General features: G+C 40.1%; 2 protein-coding genes across 2 annotated transcripts in view; one reads left to right on the top strand and one right to left on the bottom strand.

Moving 5' to 3' along the window:
• Positions 1-16,605, top strand: part of ncdn (neurochondrin) — a 219,944-nt gene that overhangs the window by 166,166 nt on the left and 37,173 nt on the right. The window lies entirely within an intron of this gene.
• On the bottom strand, positions 1,442-16,220 carry LOC143747552 (uncharacterized). Its single transcript, XM_077240375.1, has 10 exons — positions 16,111-16,220; positions 15,870-15,930; positions 14,490-14,554; positions 14,246-14,278; positions 4,108-4,369; positions 3,786-3,922; positions 3,669-3,701; positions 1,914-2,193; positions 1,600-1,736; positions 1,442-1,506 (listed from the first exon to the last, which is right to left on the bottom strand). Exons 3-10 carry the CDS (start codon positions 14,551-14,553, stop codon positions 1,502-1,504), a joined length of 951 nt encoding a protein of 316 aa, XP_077096490.1. The 5' UTR covers position 14,554; positions 15,870-15,930; positions 16,111-16,220; the 3' UTR covers positions 1,442-1,501.

A 16,605-nucleotide genomic window follows, 5' to 3' on the forward strand; every position in this document is an offset into this window, starting at 1 on the left:
CTGGAGTCTGGGCCGGCTAACTCTCACAAGCTGAGACCCCGGCTCGGATTGTGCCCAAGGTTCCTACCTCTCCCGTAATAGGAGCAGGTGGTGAGCCTGCAAGCGCTGCCCTGGAGGAGGCAGATCCAGCCCTGGCTTCTCTGTCCGTTCGCTTGGACGTGTACAGAATGCAAGTCATAGACCTCAGACCAGCTCTTCAAGTATCTGTTGGAATTCAGCAGAGAGGGAAGGCTGTTTCCATGCGAAGTTGCACTTAGTGCTTGCCTTCATTTCGGCAAAGATCCGAGATGCAACATGTCCACTTAGGTGTTGAGCTCCTCTATGATGAGTGTAAAGTGCTCCGCCTGGCCGTTGACGATATACTTTGCTAAACAGATTCTAGAGTTGGGGGCTGGACGACACCTAGTTGAACCGCTGCTTCCCGTGGGCTCCCTTCTCATGAAGCCAGTTTCACCGTGAGCCCGGTTCAAGTGTCGGCTTGCTGCGCCATTCCCCTCCTATGGACTGGATACGTGCGCCTTTCTACTCCAGTTGAGTTCCCTTAAAATTGAACCCTGTTGAGTTCCTCCACACCCCTCCGACGTTGGACGTGCGGAACGTCTGGTGTTAGGCCTACCACTCGTAAGCAGTGTGGAACCTGTGTTAGGCTGGGTCCATATGTTGCGGTCCCTTCGGTGACCCCATATGTGTATTCTTCCACGATACGGCTCCCTGCGGTGAGCCCGTGTCTTCCCTCGGCAGAGTCTCTCTGCCGTCACTGTCCGGTGTGTCTCCCCCCGTCTTAGGCTGGAGCCACCCCAGTGACATTCCATATGTTAGACTGCCCGGTTTCCGCCCAGTTCATATGTGTATTCTCCACATTACCTCCCTCTGGGTTGGATGTGGCTTCCGCAGCGTCCCTTCCTTCCAACGTACGGGGAACGCTTTCCCAGTGGTCCTGTAGGAACAGCAGTGACTTCCCTGGCCTAAGCCCTGTCCTTCCCCGCCTTAAGTTTGCGGGGGCATCAGGAGGCTTTGGTTTAGGCACTGGAAGGTGGCAGCGTTAGTGGCGTGTTCAATGGGTGATCCCAATTCAGTCGACCGTCGACTACGTCTGACGTTCTCGACTGAAAGGGAACGTCCTGGTTGCGTATGCAACCCACCGTTCCCTGAAGGAGGGAACGGAGGACGTAGTCCCCTTGCCACTACCGCTGGACCACCGCTGACCCCGGGTTACTCTCGGCTCCTCAGCGAAAAGCAACTAGTGCGTGCATCCACTTCCGTATTTATACCCGCGCCGCGGGGGCGGAGTGTGTGATGCGAATCACGCACGCCAATTACATTGGCTCGTTCAATAGTACTCGAAGAAGACAGGCTCTCTAGCGATATCCCAATTCAGTCGACCGTCGACTACGTCCTCCGTTCCCTCCTTCAGGGAACGGTGGGTTGCATACGCAACCAGGACGTTTGGTGTTTTGCTTGTAGGATCAGTGGACTGTGGTGTAACATCCTCTCATTCCATTTAATCTGGCAATAAAATCAGAAAACCATTACTAAGGCAATGTACACATAGTATAAATAGTACAAATGTCTTACACTCTCTCTCCTTTTATCACTCACCTGAAAACACCTCAACCTCACACAGTACGAGATATTCATTGCGCCCAGGAATAATAATGTTAACATATCGCCCCTTAATTGACATAAACTTAAATGTTTTTGTCTCTCCAAGTGACATGGACACAACAGCTTCAGCCCTGTGAAGACACAGAGTAATAGAGAAATAGAGAGGGGCGTATTAAAACGGCAAGGAGCATTTTAAATATACTTCTGTCAAAGAGAAATATGTATTGAAAGGATTTATTCAAAGTAATGTTATCTATTTATTCATTTTCTAACCATTTGTGTAAGTATTAAAGAGAGACAATACTTACAGCTCATTATTGTTGCCGTTATTTTCCAGGCTGTTGCCGATACGGATCTGAGCACCAGTTATCCTTGTTGCACAACAATCTGCAATATTAGTGATGCTAACCCTGGTTACCTCGTAGACTTCCCCCAAGTCAACTCTCCACCAGGGGTCTCTGTCCGCATTAGTGTGACTGCAGGATCCCTGACTGAATAGTGGATTCCTGTTGCCATCGACAGCCTTTTGAGCTCCTCCTTGATTGAATATGGAAGACTGGACAGCTGTGGCTCCAAGAGCAAGATTCCCTGTTTAACATAAAATAATAAACTAATTTGTTTTTCGTTTTACTTATTATACTCTCAATATAATGGGCAAAATAATGCTAAGCTATGTAATCCAAATGATTATTACACGGCTCTCTAGAATACTTGAATCTGATTGGTCAGTCGTGACATTCTGAGGTCTGATATTTACAGATAATGACATCATCAACAGCAACGCTGTATAACACACACTCATCCGGGTTTCTGGAGCCGGCCTTTCTTTAATGTTTCTTGTATCACAATGTGGACCTGCTCTCTCTCGTTTCATTCAAACACAACTTGTGTCAGTTGTGTGTCTGACTACGTTTACATGCAGCCCATTTTCGGGTTATGGTCGGGTTAAGGTCACTATTCGGGTCTCTGAAACATTAGGAATAACCCGTTTACATACGTGAGCAGAGAGAGTTACTCCTGTATACATGGAATTGCAATATCCTGATGTAAACGGCGACGCACGGTTAGCGTCTGGATGTACAGACAACCTTAAGACGCAATATGCGTCATTTCCGATTCTTCTTCCTGTATCCAAAGACATCAACAACAGCAGCAGCACGCGGATAATGAATAGTTCGGGGCAGATAGCGATCGCATTTGTTTGCGCTTTGATGCTGGTACTGACCTCGCTCCAAAAGTATGCTGTGCTGCGTCTCGCCATGCTTACTTCCGGTATAACTGTTACTGCACGCAGGTTTTTGTATGCGCCGAGAAGTTCCTCTACACAAAAGACCAAGATTCCTTGCGAATAGAACATGCACAGAACACGAATCACTATGGGGATATGCCGATACGCGTTTAAATGACCAAAAATTCGGGTTAGAAAAGGGGTACCCCAGGTACCGAGCATATTCGGGTTTTTGCCGGTGTATACATGGCCGTGCGTGACTTGAACGGGTTATTGGCTGCATGTAAACGTAGTCTCTGTTATAGTTATTGATTATATTGAAATATTATGATTTTATTGAAGTATTTTTTGTATTAAGAGTACTCTAGTGTTCGTCCTGTTGCCCAAATTATTGTTTTTGTACACTGTAACAGATTCTAAGATAATAAACCGGCAAGAATTTAAAACTGTTTCATCAAGTCAATATGTCCATGTAATTATTAATTTGTTGTACATGACTGTACATTATCCCAAATGTTTGTCTTGTTTGAACTTGTTTGTTTGTCTTGCTAGGGGGGAAAAAATTCCTCATGGAAGCTTTGCGTTTATTAAAAGTGAGCTAATACTTGTTAATACTTGCTAATACTTATTTCCACTCAAATTAATATTTTGTGTCCAATTATTTATTTGTGGTTAGTAGCCATGTGATAATACGGGGTCCTGATCAGCCTTTCAGGGTTTACTTTGCGATAACAACTGTGTTTATTCACATTATCCCTTATTGGTTATCAAATGTTCAGTAAGAATATTATATTATGTGTTACTGACAACATTGAAAGTAATGAAGAACACTCACTTGGAACACACGTGTACGTTGGTGGGTTCTTTTCTGTTAATAAAATAATAACAGTTACACACACCTTAATAAGAACATAAACAAATTCTATCACAGTCTTTTCTCTCAGTCCCTCACCTACAAACACCTCGACTTGACACAGTGTGAGATATTCATTGCGCCCAGGAATAAAAATGTTGACATATCGTCCATTAATAGGCTTAAACTCAAATGTTTTTGTGACTCCAGCTGGGATGGAATCAACAGTCACAGCCCTGTGAAGACACAGAGTCATAGAGAAATAGAGAGGTGTGAAACAAAATGTCATGATTCATGTTAAATATACTTTTGTCAAACGTAAGTTTTTATATTAAAAGGATTTATTAAAAGTAATGTTATCTTATTTACTCATTTTCTAACCACTTGTGGAAGTATTAAGAGAGCGACAGACAATACTTACAGCTCATTATTGTTGCCATTATTTTCCAGGCAGTTGCCGATACGGATCTGAGCTCCATTTATCCTCTCTGCACAACAATCTTTACGATTAGTGATACTGACCCTGGTTACCCGATAGACTTCCCCTAAGTCAACTCTCCACCAGGGCTCTCTGTCGAAATTAGTATGAGTGCATAATCCTAGATTGCCATCGACAGCCTTTTGAGCTCCTTCTTGACCGTATGTGGAAGACTGGACAGCTGTGGCTCCAAGAGCAAGATTCCCTGTATAACATAAAATAACAAACAATAGCTTTTTTCTTTTATGTGCTAAAGTATATTCCCAATATAATGGGAAAAATAATGCTATATGTAATCCAAATGATTATCTCCAGATAATGTCCGTCGTCAGCAGCAACACTGTATAGCACACACAACACACTCTTTCTGTCATCTGGTTCCGTCGTTTTAAAGGGATAGTTCACCCAAAATTTTTAATTTTGTCCAGCGCCGCCGCTCCCACCACGCGCATCGCGCATCAAAAATAAGTCATCATATCATAGTCATAATAATTATAATGCCGATATTATTTCAGTATAGAAATATTATCAGGCACTTTTTAGGGATGTATATAACAAAACAGGCGGAACAAGAGTATTTAATTGCTCTAGAAAGTAACAATGGTGCCGCCGCCGCCTCAGTGGTCCGTTGGATTGCACGTTAAAAAGTTAAAGTTAAACTGGCAAAAATAAACGTTTTTTCTTCTCAGTGAGGGGTGGGGCATCATAAAGGAATTATGCTTAGGGCACCAAAATGGCCAGCAGCGATACTGATTTTGTCATACATACCCTCAAATTTTTCCAAACCCGTATGAGTTTCTCTCTTCTGCTGAACACAAAAAATATATTTTTAAAAATATAGACGACGTCTAGATAGATGACGGAACCAGACGACAGAGCAAGATGACATAAACAGAGAGCATACACATCAATATATAATTTATCTGAACAACTAGGCAATTATTGTTGTCAAGGACAAATGTATAGTGCAAACCACAAAGCAGTCGACTCATTTTTGGCACAAATGGAACACCATAGTAAAGATGGAACTTAAGGAAAACCCCGAGCTTCCCACTGGTATACGACATTGTGGCGTTCATGTGCGCTCAACTCGTAAATACGATCTTTACAACATGACTTGATCACACCATTAGACATGTTAATCGGTATCTAAGAGCAGCATCTTTGGAATATGCGTTATATTTTTAAGCCTCTGAATTGTCACATGTTGTGGATGCAAAATATGGAAATGTGAACTGAATTTGCAGCCGTGTTTCAAATGCATTGATCAATATGCTTGCGAAGACTTCAGTGAAATGTGCGCTGGGTTCTCTCCTCGTTCTGAGCTGGAGAGAGTCTCATCGACAATAAACACAAGCTCTCATCAGCCTCATCCAGCACATTTACAAGAAATGTGTTTTAATAGTTCAGTTGATAATTTCACGTTCTTCCGTGTCAAAGTGTTTGTTATCAGCTGCTTTTGTTCATGTGTGCCAAGACATTTTAGGATGTTTTACAGCCATGTGGGTGTTGTAAACCTTCTTCTTCTAAAGTGTAGAAAAACTCAGAAGCGAAGACCAGGAGACTTGGGGGTATCTTTTAAGCAGCATTCTTTATTTGCTGTAGTCTGCTTCGTCCAAAATCTACCCAAGTCAAGTCTAACTAAGGGAACTTAACATTGCAGTTTATATACATTTCAAGGGGGAGGGATTACATATAGGTGGAGACTCTCTGAAACAAAGCAAATGTAAATGAAGTATACAGGTTTTGGAACTTGCTCAGCATGAGCCACGAGAAAAGGACGGTGCAGGACTTCTCATACCGAGACAAGAACTCCAAGACAAACGGTCTCAGTAATAAAATAGCAGGTGTTCAAACTTGCTCAGCATGAGTTTCACCCGGTGAGACACGAGAACAGGAAAGGCATGGCCTTCTCGTACTGAGACGCGAAAGTCAGGTATATCCCGCTGGGAGCCCCTACCGTTTGCAGAGATTTCCTGGTCTCATCATGGAAATCTAAATTAAACATTTAAATAAAATTTGTAATCCTACATAGGCTACAGAATAAAGAGTATAGGCCTATTTATCGTGACCCCATACCAAGCATGCCGCACAAGCAATGAAAAGTGAAGCCGAAGCAGCTCGATCGCCCCCTGGTGACGGATCCTAGTATAGGTCATAAACCCCGCCCCGCCATGTGATTTAATGGGACGTGAGACAAACTAAGTTTATGATTACTGTCCTTTACTACACGCCCCGGTGTATAGTAAGGGACAGTAATGATAAAACTTGCCATGCTTGTAGTAAAGGACAGTAATCACAAAACGTAACATGCTTGTTTGTTAAACTCAAACAATGATTGTGGTGTATAATTGTGTGAAATGTATGATGAAAATTGGCTAGCAATTTCGGCAAGCAAATACCAAGAAATAGGTTTCAGCAATTTGTCTTTCGACTAACAGTTAAGGCCATAGCACACTGAGTCCGAAATTTTCCTATGCGTTTTTTCGTGTTCTTCAGCCTAAAAATTTGTCACGCACAGAAACCTTGCACACTGAGTCCGATGCGTATTTATTACACCTTTGCGGAAAAAAATCCCCAAAAATACAAAATGGATTCGTCAAGCAGTGAGGATGATCTTGTTTCCCTCTCTTAAAAAGAGAAAAAGAAAGAGGAAATATTGGGTCCATGATCCATCCAATCCTGAGATTGCGCCGAGAGGAAAGAGAGTTTCAGCTCCTTATCAAGGAGTTGCGAAATTATACAGAGAGATTCAAAATTTACCTCAGAATGTCAGTGGAACAGTTTGATGCTTTGCTAGCGATACTGGGGCCACATATTAAAAAGAAGACCACGATAGTTTATATTCTAGATATACTTAGTTTAGATACTTTATATTCAGTGTCTTTGTGATCCGCATTTTGTTTTTCATACAGTACTTTGTGCTGCGAAGGCTATCAACTTGTCAGACGTACGCCATTCTGGATTTTGTCGTTCGCTTGTACAGTGGCTCTGAATTGTCAAAAAACCTCTCAAAATGCCGGCTGTGGATGCGAAAAACGCAGGAAATCAAACCCGATCCGAATTTATTTATTACGGACGAAAGTTTCGTAGACAGTGTGCAAGCGTGATTACTGATTCTAAACTAACTCGTCTTCGAGATTAACGTGTTGTAATGCATTTTTAGTCAAATTTTTTTTAACACAATAGTACATATTTGACTTTTAATTTTTTGACATTATAGGGGAAGCCGAGCTTCCCTTGCAGTCTTAAAGAAATCCCCACTGATACAGGGATTACTTTCAGGTTGCAATCTACACAATATGCATGTAGGTATATAACAGTGTGGTTATATCGTCATTGACGATATTACTAAACACCTACTAAATCCACCCAGTAAATCATTAGAACAGGCAAATTATCAGGAACCAAGCGCTAACTGTCCACACCTGACCGAAGCCTCTAGAAATTGCCTCACAACCATAGACTGTAAAAAAATATTGATGTAGTGTCCATGACGTCACCCATAGGTTTCTGAAGAGCGTTTTTGAAGCCTAAAGTGGGAGGAGTCGGCCGTCGCCATCTTGGCAGCGCGTCACCGCGCTTCACTCCCGGATAAACGAAAATGGGCAAAAAGGCGGGTTTTGGGTGGAGTTGAGGTGCCTGGATGCTGAAACTACGCCCACCCAGCTCGACGTGATCGAGTTTGCTCAGGCTAAGGAGCTAATGTGCTACTGGCCTCGCGCTAAAGTGACAGCTGACTTGAAGAAGTAGGCCTAAAGCCAATAGTTAAAGTTCATGTTTTTACCCTTCGAAATACTATAATAGTTAAAAGACATAACTAAACGTGAGACTATGTGTATTGTGATGCATTATTATTCTGCTAGATAAAAATGTATTATCATGCAGTAACTTACAATATTTGCTCTGAGCGTGTGTGTGAGAGTGATTCATGCGCATACATGTCAGTCAGCGCGGCATCGCACGTCAAGTTCGTAGAGAGCTTTATTCAGTCCATTTTAAATTCTGATAGATATTATCTAAGAAGTTCAAGTTTCAAGTTTCAAGTTTGTATTTATTTATATAGCACATTTAAAAACAGCAAACAGGGCTGACCAAAGTGCTGAACAATACACAAGATAAAGAACAAAGACAAACCACACAATCATGACAGAAGCTCACAATGAATTAAAAGCTAAAGAAAAAAAATAGGTTTTAAGAGAGGATTTAAAAACAGTTACAGATTGAGCAGCTCTGATGTAAACCGGAAGGCTGTTCCACAGCCTAGGGCCAGCAACAGCAAAGGCTCTGTCCCCTCTATTCTTTAACCTAGATCTGGGGACAGACAGAAGTCGCTGATCACCAGACCTCAGGTTTCGTGTGGGGTTGTGTGGACAGAGTAGCTCAGACAAATAGCTCGGTGCCAGATTATTTACGGATTTAAAAACAAATAAAAGAATTTTAAACTCGATTCTAAAATGCACAGGTAGCCAATGCAGAGATTTTAAGATAGGTGAAACATGATCAAATTTGCGTTTTCTTTTGAGGAACTTTGCAGCAGCGTTCTGTACTAATTGGAGACGCGCAATAGACTGTTTGGGTATGCCGAAGTAGAGAGAGTTGCAATAGTCCAACCGCGATGTAATGAGCGCATGGATTGCAATCTCTAGTGTTTTCTCAGAAAGGGAGGATTTAATTTTAGAGAGAAGACGTAACTGAAAAAAGCAAGAACTAATCACCGCATTGATTTGTTTTTCAAATTTCAGGTTTTGATCCCAGAGAACACCTAGGTTCTTAATGCAAGATGACTTTGGATCAAGATAGTCCAGATCAATGTTGCTGCTATTATAGTTGTCATGGGGGCCAAAGACTATAACCTCGGTCTTGGATTCATTCATAAATAAGAAGTTTTGAGAAAACCAAATTTTTACTTCCTCTATGCATGCAAAAAGACATTTTAGTGCAGTATCTTTGTTGCGTTTCAGAGGGAAATAAATTTGTGTATCATCTGCATAGCAGTGAAATGATACGCCATGCTTTCTGAAAATGGAGCCCAGAGGAAGTAAATATATGGAAAAAAGAATGGGTGCAAGAATAGACCCCTGCGGCACTCCACAAGAGAGTTGAGCTGGCGAGGAAGAAAAATTACCCAGTTTAACAGAGAAACTTCTATTTGTTAGATAAGATCTAAACCAGCTGAGGACAGTTCCCTGGATGCCCACAGAGCATTCTAGTCGGGATAATAGAGTTTTATGATCAACTGTATCAAAGGCCGAGGTTAAGTCTAACAGTATTAGGATCACAGAGTCACCAGCATCGGTTGCTAACAGTATATCATTAGAAACCCTTAAAAGAGCAGACTCTGTGCTGTGCAGAGGCTTAAAACCAGACTGGAAAGTTTCAAGAATTTGATTTGCGCTAAGATGAGATTGGAGTTGATTCAGAACCGTTTTCTCCAATGCTTTTGTAATAAAAGGAAGGGTAGAAATAGGTCGAAAGTTATTAAAATCCCTAACATCAAGTGAAGGTTTCTTGAGCAAAGGTGTAACAGTAGCTTGTTTTAGTGTATCAGGGATAGTCCCTGTGCTCAAGAATTTATTCATTAGAGACACCAAACATGTTCCAACCGAATCCAAAGTTTGTTTCAAGATACGCGGAGAGAGAACATCAAGAGAGCAGAAGGAAGGTTTCAAATGATCAACAATTTCTCTGAGAGATAGAAGAGAAACAGGGTCAAACACACTCCATATGGGTGAAGAACAACTCAGTTCATGTGAGACATTAGCAGATGATTGCAACTGAGATCTTAGAGAGGTGATCTTCTCACAGAAAAACCTTGAGAAACCTTCACATAATGATACTGAAGGATTTGAAATCACAACTATAGGAGGATTGAGAGCAGACTTTAACACAGAAAACAAGGCTTTTGAACTATGATGATTTTTTAAAATTAAATTAGAAAAATACTTAGACTTAGCAGATATCATAGCTTTCTGAAAAGGAAAAAAAGGGAGTTTTTCAGCATTTCATAAGAGATTTGTAGCTTATCACTTTTCCATTTACGTTCTGCTCTTCTACACGTTCGTCTCAGAGAACGGATGGTATCATTGAGCCATGGTTCAGTCTTAGGTTTTGACTTCTTAGCTTTTAAAGGAGCAGTGGTATTTAAAACCTCAGAGCATACAGTATTAAACAGACTAAGATGTTCTTCAGCATCCAAGTCGGGTAAGGGTGACTCCAGGGACAGAGACACCTCATTAAAAGAGTTAGTGAATTCCTCTTGGAAACAGGGAGAAAAGGAACGAGTCCATTGTGCAATAGATGAAATGTGCGATCTTGTAGGAGGAAGGGACATAGAAAACAGTACAGGCATGTGATCAGAGATCAGAGTGTTAAAAACCTGAACATCAGTAATGCAAACGCCATGAGAGAGTACCAGGTCCAGAGTATGTCCATGAATATGTGTGGGATCTTTCACCCACTGAACCATGTTAAATGAGTCAATGAGATTTAAAAACTCCATTGTTAGAGGCTTTGACTGACAGCACACATGAATATTAAAATCCCCTAATAAAAGAATATTGCTGTAATTAGTTACACATTCGCCCATAAAAGCAGTAAATTCACTTATAAAATCTTTCACTAAGTGAGGGGGGCGATACACCAGCGCTAACAAAATAGGATCGTCAAATTCCAGTCGCAACAGCTGTACTTCAAAGCTACTGTAGAATGTAGACGGGACAGAGTGACAGTAGCTACTAAAACGGTTTTTTAAAATTACCGCTAGACCACCTCCGCGTCCAGAAGAGCGGGGAGAGTTAAAGAATGTGCAGCCTTCCGGAATCAACTCAGCAAAAGGACTTAAATCACCAACCTTCATCCAAGTTTCTGTGATGCACATAAAATCCAGTGCGTGGGTAGTGAAAAAGTCATTTAAAATGAACGTCTTGTTGACTAGCGACCGAGCATTAATCAGAGCCATCCTGGAAGGTGATACCGAGTCAGAGATCGCGGGAGAGAGGACTCTATTCAAAAAACGATGATTCTCTAGAGTAGCTCCACCACGACGAACACGGATAGGAGGGTAGCAGGGGATCGTCGAAGTAGAATCCGGGAGAATGGTCCGAAGCCAGCGAACAGGTGGATCGATCAAACGCCAACCAGCACATCGGCCAACGCCTAGATTCCACGTCGTCATGGAGACGAAGCTGGACGCGCGGCAGGCGAGTAGCGTCAGTTTCAGTTTGACAGCAACCCCTCCGCGCTTGCCGCGTCTCCTGCGGCGCTTTCTGCGGGGAACCCCATTAGGCCAACTGTGCAGATATTCTGGAATATCCCAGGTAGAGTTTGGAGAGCAGGATTGTGATCCAGCCACAGAGCTTTTTGACTCTGGGTTAAATGTGGCCACAAAAGAGTCTCGAATATCCAGAAGTAACTGGCGATCATAAACCAGAAGCGAGTAGCAGTTTGATACAGATAAAAACACACATATAGCACAGAGAAGCAGAGACGTCAGACGGCAAGCCACATACACCGGCGCGATCTTTCAAGAGAAGAAGTTCAAGTAATGCAATAAAAATTCACGCTAATTTAAGGGACGGAGAGAAAGCACTGACACGCACAGGATTTAATCTGACGGTACTTTTTATTTAACACTAAAAAGTTAAATAAGCATAATATAGTCTATATTATATATATTATATATATACTATATTATACTTCCGTAATATCAACGGCACCGCAGAACGAGTGTGGTCTCTATATCTTAGACGTTTTTAAATCTGAACTCCAAAAAGCAACAAAATTGTCAGACATCCATGAGTGCATGTTCACAGAGGAAAACAACTGAAAAACAGCGCGGGTTGTTCTTTCGATACTCGACAACGACGAAATCCAACGGCATGGGTGAAGGTATAAGGCGTGTATTAAATTTTATGAAATAATCCCGAAAAAAGTACAAACACGGCAGAGATGACAAGTTCAGCAGCTGGAATCAGCTGAGGTGACGTGACGCTAACAGAGAGCAGACAAACGGCTAGACATCAGCGGCAATCCACCTGTCACGCAAGTGGCCCTGCCCCTGATTATGCAGCATTTTAAGGCTTAATATAATTTAAACGGATGAGTTATAAAAAAATTCACCCCCCTCACAGTTGTCATGAAGGGCAAAATTTGCTGTATAGACCAAAACCACTTAATACACCAGGCTGTAAACATATTTTTTTCTGCTGTAAAGTTGGGCATTTTAACATGGGGGAGATACAGATTTGACTCACTTTTGCTGCCAGCCTCAAACGTCCAGGCGATGAATTGCAGTTTAATTCACTTCCGTGTTGGTTTCAAGCACTAGCAGTGCCATGAATTTGATTGTAGGTGGGCCTCCAGGAAACTGGATGGGCCAGTTAAAATAAGCAGAAAAAAAGTCCGGTGTGCGACCCCCTTAAGTCACACGTGGGGTAGAAGCCGCTGATTGGTTGAGAAGCTTTCACTCAAAGCTTTCCTCGGGCTGCTTATTGGATGAACTGCTAGAATGAAAATCACTCACTACTCACTATAGGCCTGGGTCAAAATGGGCGGGCCCGGACCTAAAATGGGTGGCGGTAGCGCCGCGGGTGATTCAAGAGTGAGACCTGGGGTGCTTCTCAATATCCCTCCTCATCTCCTCGTTCCTCTGTCCTCCATCCTATGACCCGGAAACCGATCGAGCTCAGCCATCTTGAAGGACATCTCCATTCTCTAATTGCACCGCGAGGAGGCGAGGATCGAGGAGTGAGGAGGTTTCCTGAGGAGTTATGAGCGAGGATACACAGGTGTATCCTATGCGGAAGAGTTTTATCGACTAAACGTGACGCACGTATAAATTCTCCTCCCCCGTCACATCAATCACAATCATTTTAATTTATTCTTTACCTTTGCAGTTTATATAAACTACATATCTCAAATATTTCAACAAAGTATCTTGCTTTATTGTTATTTCTTATGAAATTCTTAAATAAACAAACTTCAACAACATGAGGGCAGATCCTTTGAGCGCTGCTGATGACGCTGTGAAGTGACGCTCGAGTGATCAAGTATTCCAATGTATAAAAAAGCTTTAATTCGATTCCTCCGTTATCGTTTTCTTTCCTTGCAGCCTTCCCTCGTATCCTACAGGGGGTGGAGCTGAGACGCGAGGAAAGGAAGCGAGGATGCACAAATAAGAAATGCACCCAGCGAGGTTGCTGCTTGATCACAACGCAACCGGCGGCGCTTCGGCTGATGCAATGCCTGCAATGAACTCGAGTGAGGGTAGGCTGACACCTAGTGGACATAATAGGTAATTGCGCTAACCGATCTGGCATATCCGATCGATCGAAGTGAAAGGTGAATATGGATTATTGAATTTGTAATAATGAAAACGTGTGTGAAATGTTTTGAATTGAAATATATACTACCTTGTTGAATTTCAACCCATAAAAATGCAAGCCCTAAAAATACAATGCATTAAAATGCAAATGAAATGCATATTTTTTCAAGAAGTGCAATTCAACAAGCTTTTTTGTTTCAAAAACATTTGTCATTATTTTACTTCCATAGAGCCCGACCCGTGTTTGAGGCACTCGAAGTATTGGACCCGAACCCGCTCAGGCCAGACCTCGAGTTTTCGGACCCAAGTGGACCCATGAAGACCTCTAGTGTTCGTCTTGTTGCCTGAATGGTTATTTTTTAAACTCCGTAATGGACTCAAGATAATAAATCGGTAACAAATTAAAACAGTTTAATCTCAAATCAATATGTCCATGTAATTATTAATTTGGTATACATAGGCTACATTATTTCTTAAATGTTTGTCTTGTTTGAATTTGTTCGTTTGTCTTGCTAGGAATATTTTTCGTCACGGAAGATTTGCATTTATTACAAGTGAGCTAATAAAATATTTAAACTCAAATCAATAGCCTATTTTGTGTCCAAAATTATTTATTTGTGGCTAGTCATGGGTTATTTTGCGATAACAACTGTCTTGATGATGTAGACATTATCCTTTATTGGTTACCAAATGTTCAGTAATAATATAATAAACTATGTGTTACTGACAACATACAAATTAATGAAGAGCACTCACTTGAAACACAAGAGCACGATGGTGTGTCCATTACTGTAAATAAAATAATAACAGTTATACACACATTAATAAATACAACAACAAATTATATCACAGAGACTTCATAAATACATAAATCACAGATTTTCGATTACCATATTTCATCCTATAATTTTAATAAATGAATCTGATTAATATGTAATGATACACAATGATTACAGATTTTTAAATCCAGGCATTTTTACTTGTATTATTCTAAACGTACCTTGGGAATCAGTGACGCACAGCCCAGTAAAAAGTGTTAGAAACAAAACCACACGTATGGCCATCCTGATATAAGACATACACATCTCATATCAGCATATGAAGGAATCATCTTCAGTTTCTGATCCACACTTAAACAAAGAAAAATTTATATTGCTATTGTAATTATAAAATAGAATAGAAGAACCTCATGACGTAACGTGAGTGTAATGTGACTAACCTGCCTACATCCCTTGGATTTTAAATGCCTTTGCGTAGTTTGCTCTATTTTTATTTTATTTTTATCTTCTACACCCATAATACTAAGCCAATTTAATAAAAGTTTACAACAATGTTAATATAGTTAACTAAAACCATAAAAAATAAGGATCCTTTAATAAGGATTAATCTATATTTCATTTACACATTATGGTATTTTGTACCTGAATACTACTGTAAGACCTGAAAAACTTGTTTGTTTAATCTGTATCTTTATTCTATTGTATTTATTTGTGTTATTACTTGTAGTTTGATTATTTCATTTTTTTTATTGCCGACTGTTAACTTTTCTTTATTTAACATTACTTATCAAAATAATTATTTTTCTTTTTCACAAACCTTGAACAAATGTACAATGCTGTCTGTTGGTCTGCTGTACGTTGATGACTAAATGTTTCTTTCTTTTGGATTTGTATTGATATTTTGTTGTGCATAAATCATCGCTGTACAAATAATGAACTTCCTCCTTTCAGATTCCTTAAATTAGTTTTGTTTTGAGAAACTGATGTACTGTAATGAAATCTACAATCAGACATAAGATAATTTTAGAGTGTTGGAAAGTATTAAATGATCAGTGTTATGTAATGCCATTTAGGTCGACCTTGTTAAACATAACTTCTAAACAAATATAAATAAATAAAAACCTGTTCAGTCATCTTATCAGATTTTGGACAAAATTGGACAATTTTAAGGAGTAGCGAAAAAACTTAATCCTGTACTTTTCAAAATGGCTGCTACTGTAATTTGTGGAGTCTTGATGCAAGATGTTTAATGTGATCAGCATCATAAGAGGAATCAGGTGTACTACCTTTTATTTTTCTAGATCAAATGGTTCAAAAGTTCAATGTAATTTCATTGTAAAATTTTTGAACTGGTGGTGGCGCTATAGAGTTTGTCCTGGACAATCCAAAGTTTGTCAAATTACTTTACTTTACCATCACTACAAGTGTGCCAAATTTCATAATTTTCCTACTTACGGTTCATATGGCTGCCATTGACTCGCATTAGGGAAAAATAATAATAAGAAAACTAATGGATTCCAATTATAATTGGAACCCATTAGTTTCATTATAAACCAATTATAATGTTACCGGTGTAGAGAGTGTGTAAACATTCAACTCACCTGGAATCTGTCAATGTATCAACCTCACAGAAGACCTTCACAATTCAGCTTTTAAATCTGCCTTTAAACAAAATATTAAGTTTTTATACAAACAACAAATAGCATTATTAATATTCATTTATAAACAATTGCTATATTTATTGTTTATCCAATATATTATTAATTTGAGAAATATTATTCCGTCAAAACATTTCAAACCAAAAATGTTCTATTAAACATAGATATGAATATTGATACGAACCAGCAGTCTGAAGAAGGTCTAGTTGAATAATATTCTGCTCAGAAATTATTCTCTATTTATTGTTGAATTAAGGCCCTCCCAACCAAATAAGTTAATCTGATATCTGTAAAATAAACATCTAATGGCTCAAATTACAAAATTCCCCATTTTTGAAAGCTGTAACCCTCACCTTTACATTTCCTCCTACAATATTAGTCTTGGTTAAACACAAAGATGATCACATCATAATTGTCTATAATTAAACCCTCTCTGCGTTTTAAGGGGGGGGGGTAATTATAACCTTAATTGCACACTTTTGTGATTTATTTCCTTTATTAAATGGAAAGACATGATATATTTGAACAAAGTTAACTTTATATTAAGAAACAAAAACATATTCCATTATTGCATATGCAGAAAGTGTCCGTTACACATTTTCCCTGTGTGTTATATCTATATTTATGACGTGTCGACTGTCGGACTTCTTCTCTAATGGATAGATTTTCACTATTGTAC

Source organism: Siphateles boraxobius, unplaced genomic scaffold, assembly GCF_051911475.1.
Source record: "Siphateles boraxobius isolate OS27281-9 unplaced genomic scaffold, OSU_SipBor_1 226, whole genome shotgun sequence".
NCBI lineage: Eukaryota > Metazoa > Chordata > Actinopteri > Cypriniformes > Leuciscidae > Siphateles > Siphateles boraxobius.

What these genes read in the sequence shown, in the direction of transcription:
- LOC143747552 (XM_077240375.1), bottom strand. Translation starts at nt 14,553, where the DNA reads ATGGCCATACGTGTGGTTTTGTTTCTAACACTTTTTACTGGGCTGTGC. An exon ending in AATGGCAACAATAATGAGCT is followed by an intron (nt 3,923 to 4,107) that starts GTAAGTATTGTC and finishes GTGTCTTCACAG; the next exon opens with GGCTGTGACTGTTGATTCCA. An exon ending in TCAAGTCGAGGTGTTTGTAG is followed by an intron (nt 3,702 to 3,785) that starts GTGAGGGACTGA and finishes TTTTATTAACAG; the next exon opens with AAAAGAACCCACCAACGTAC.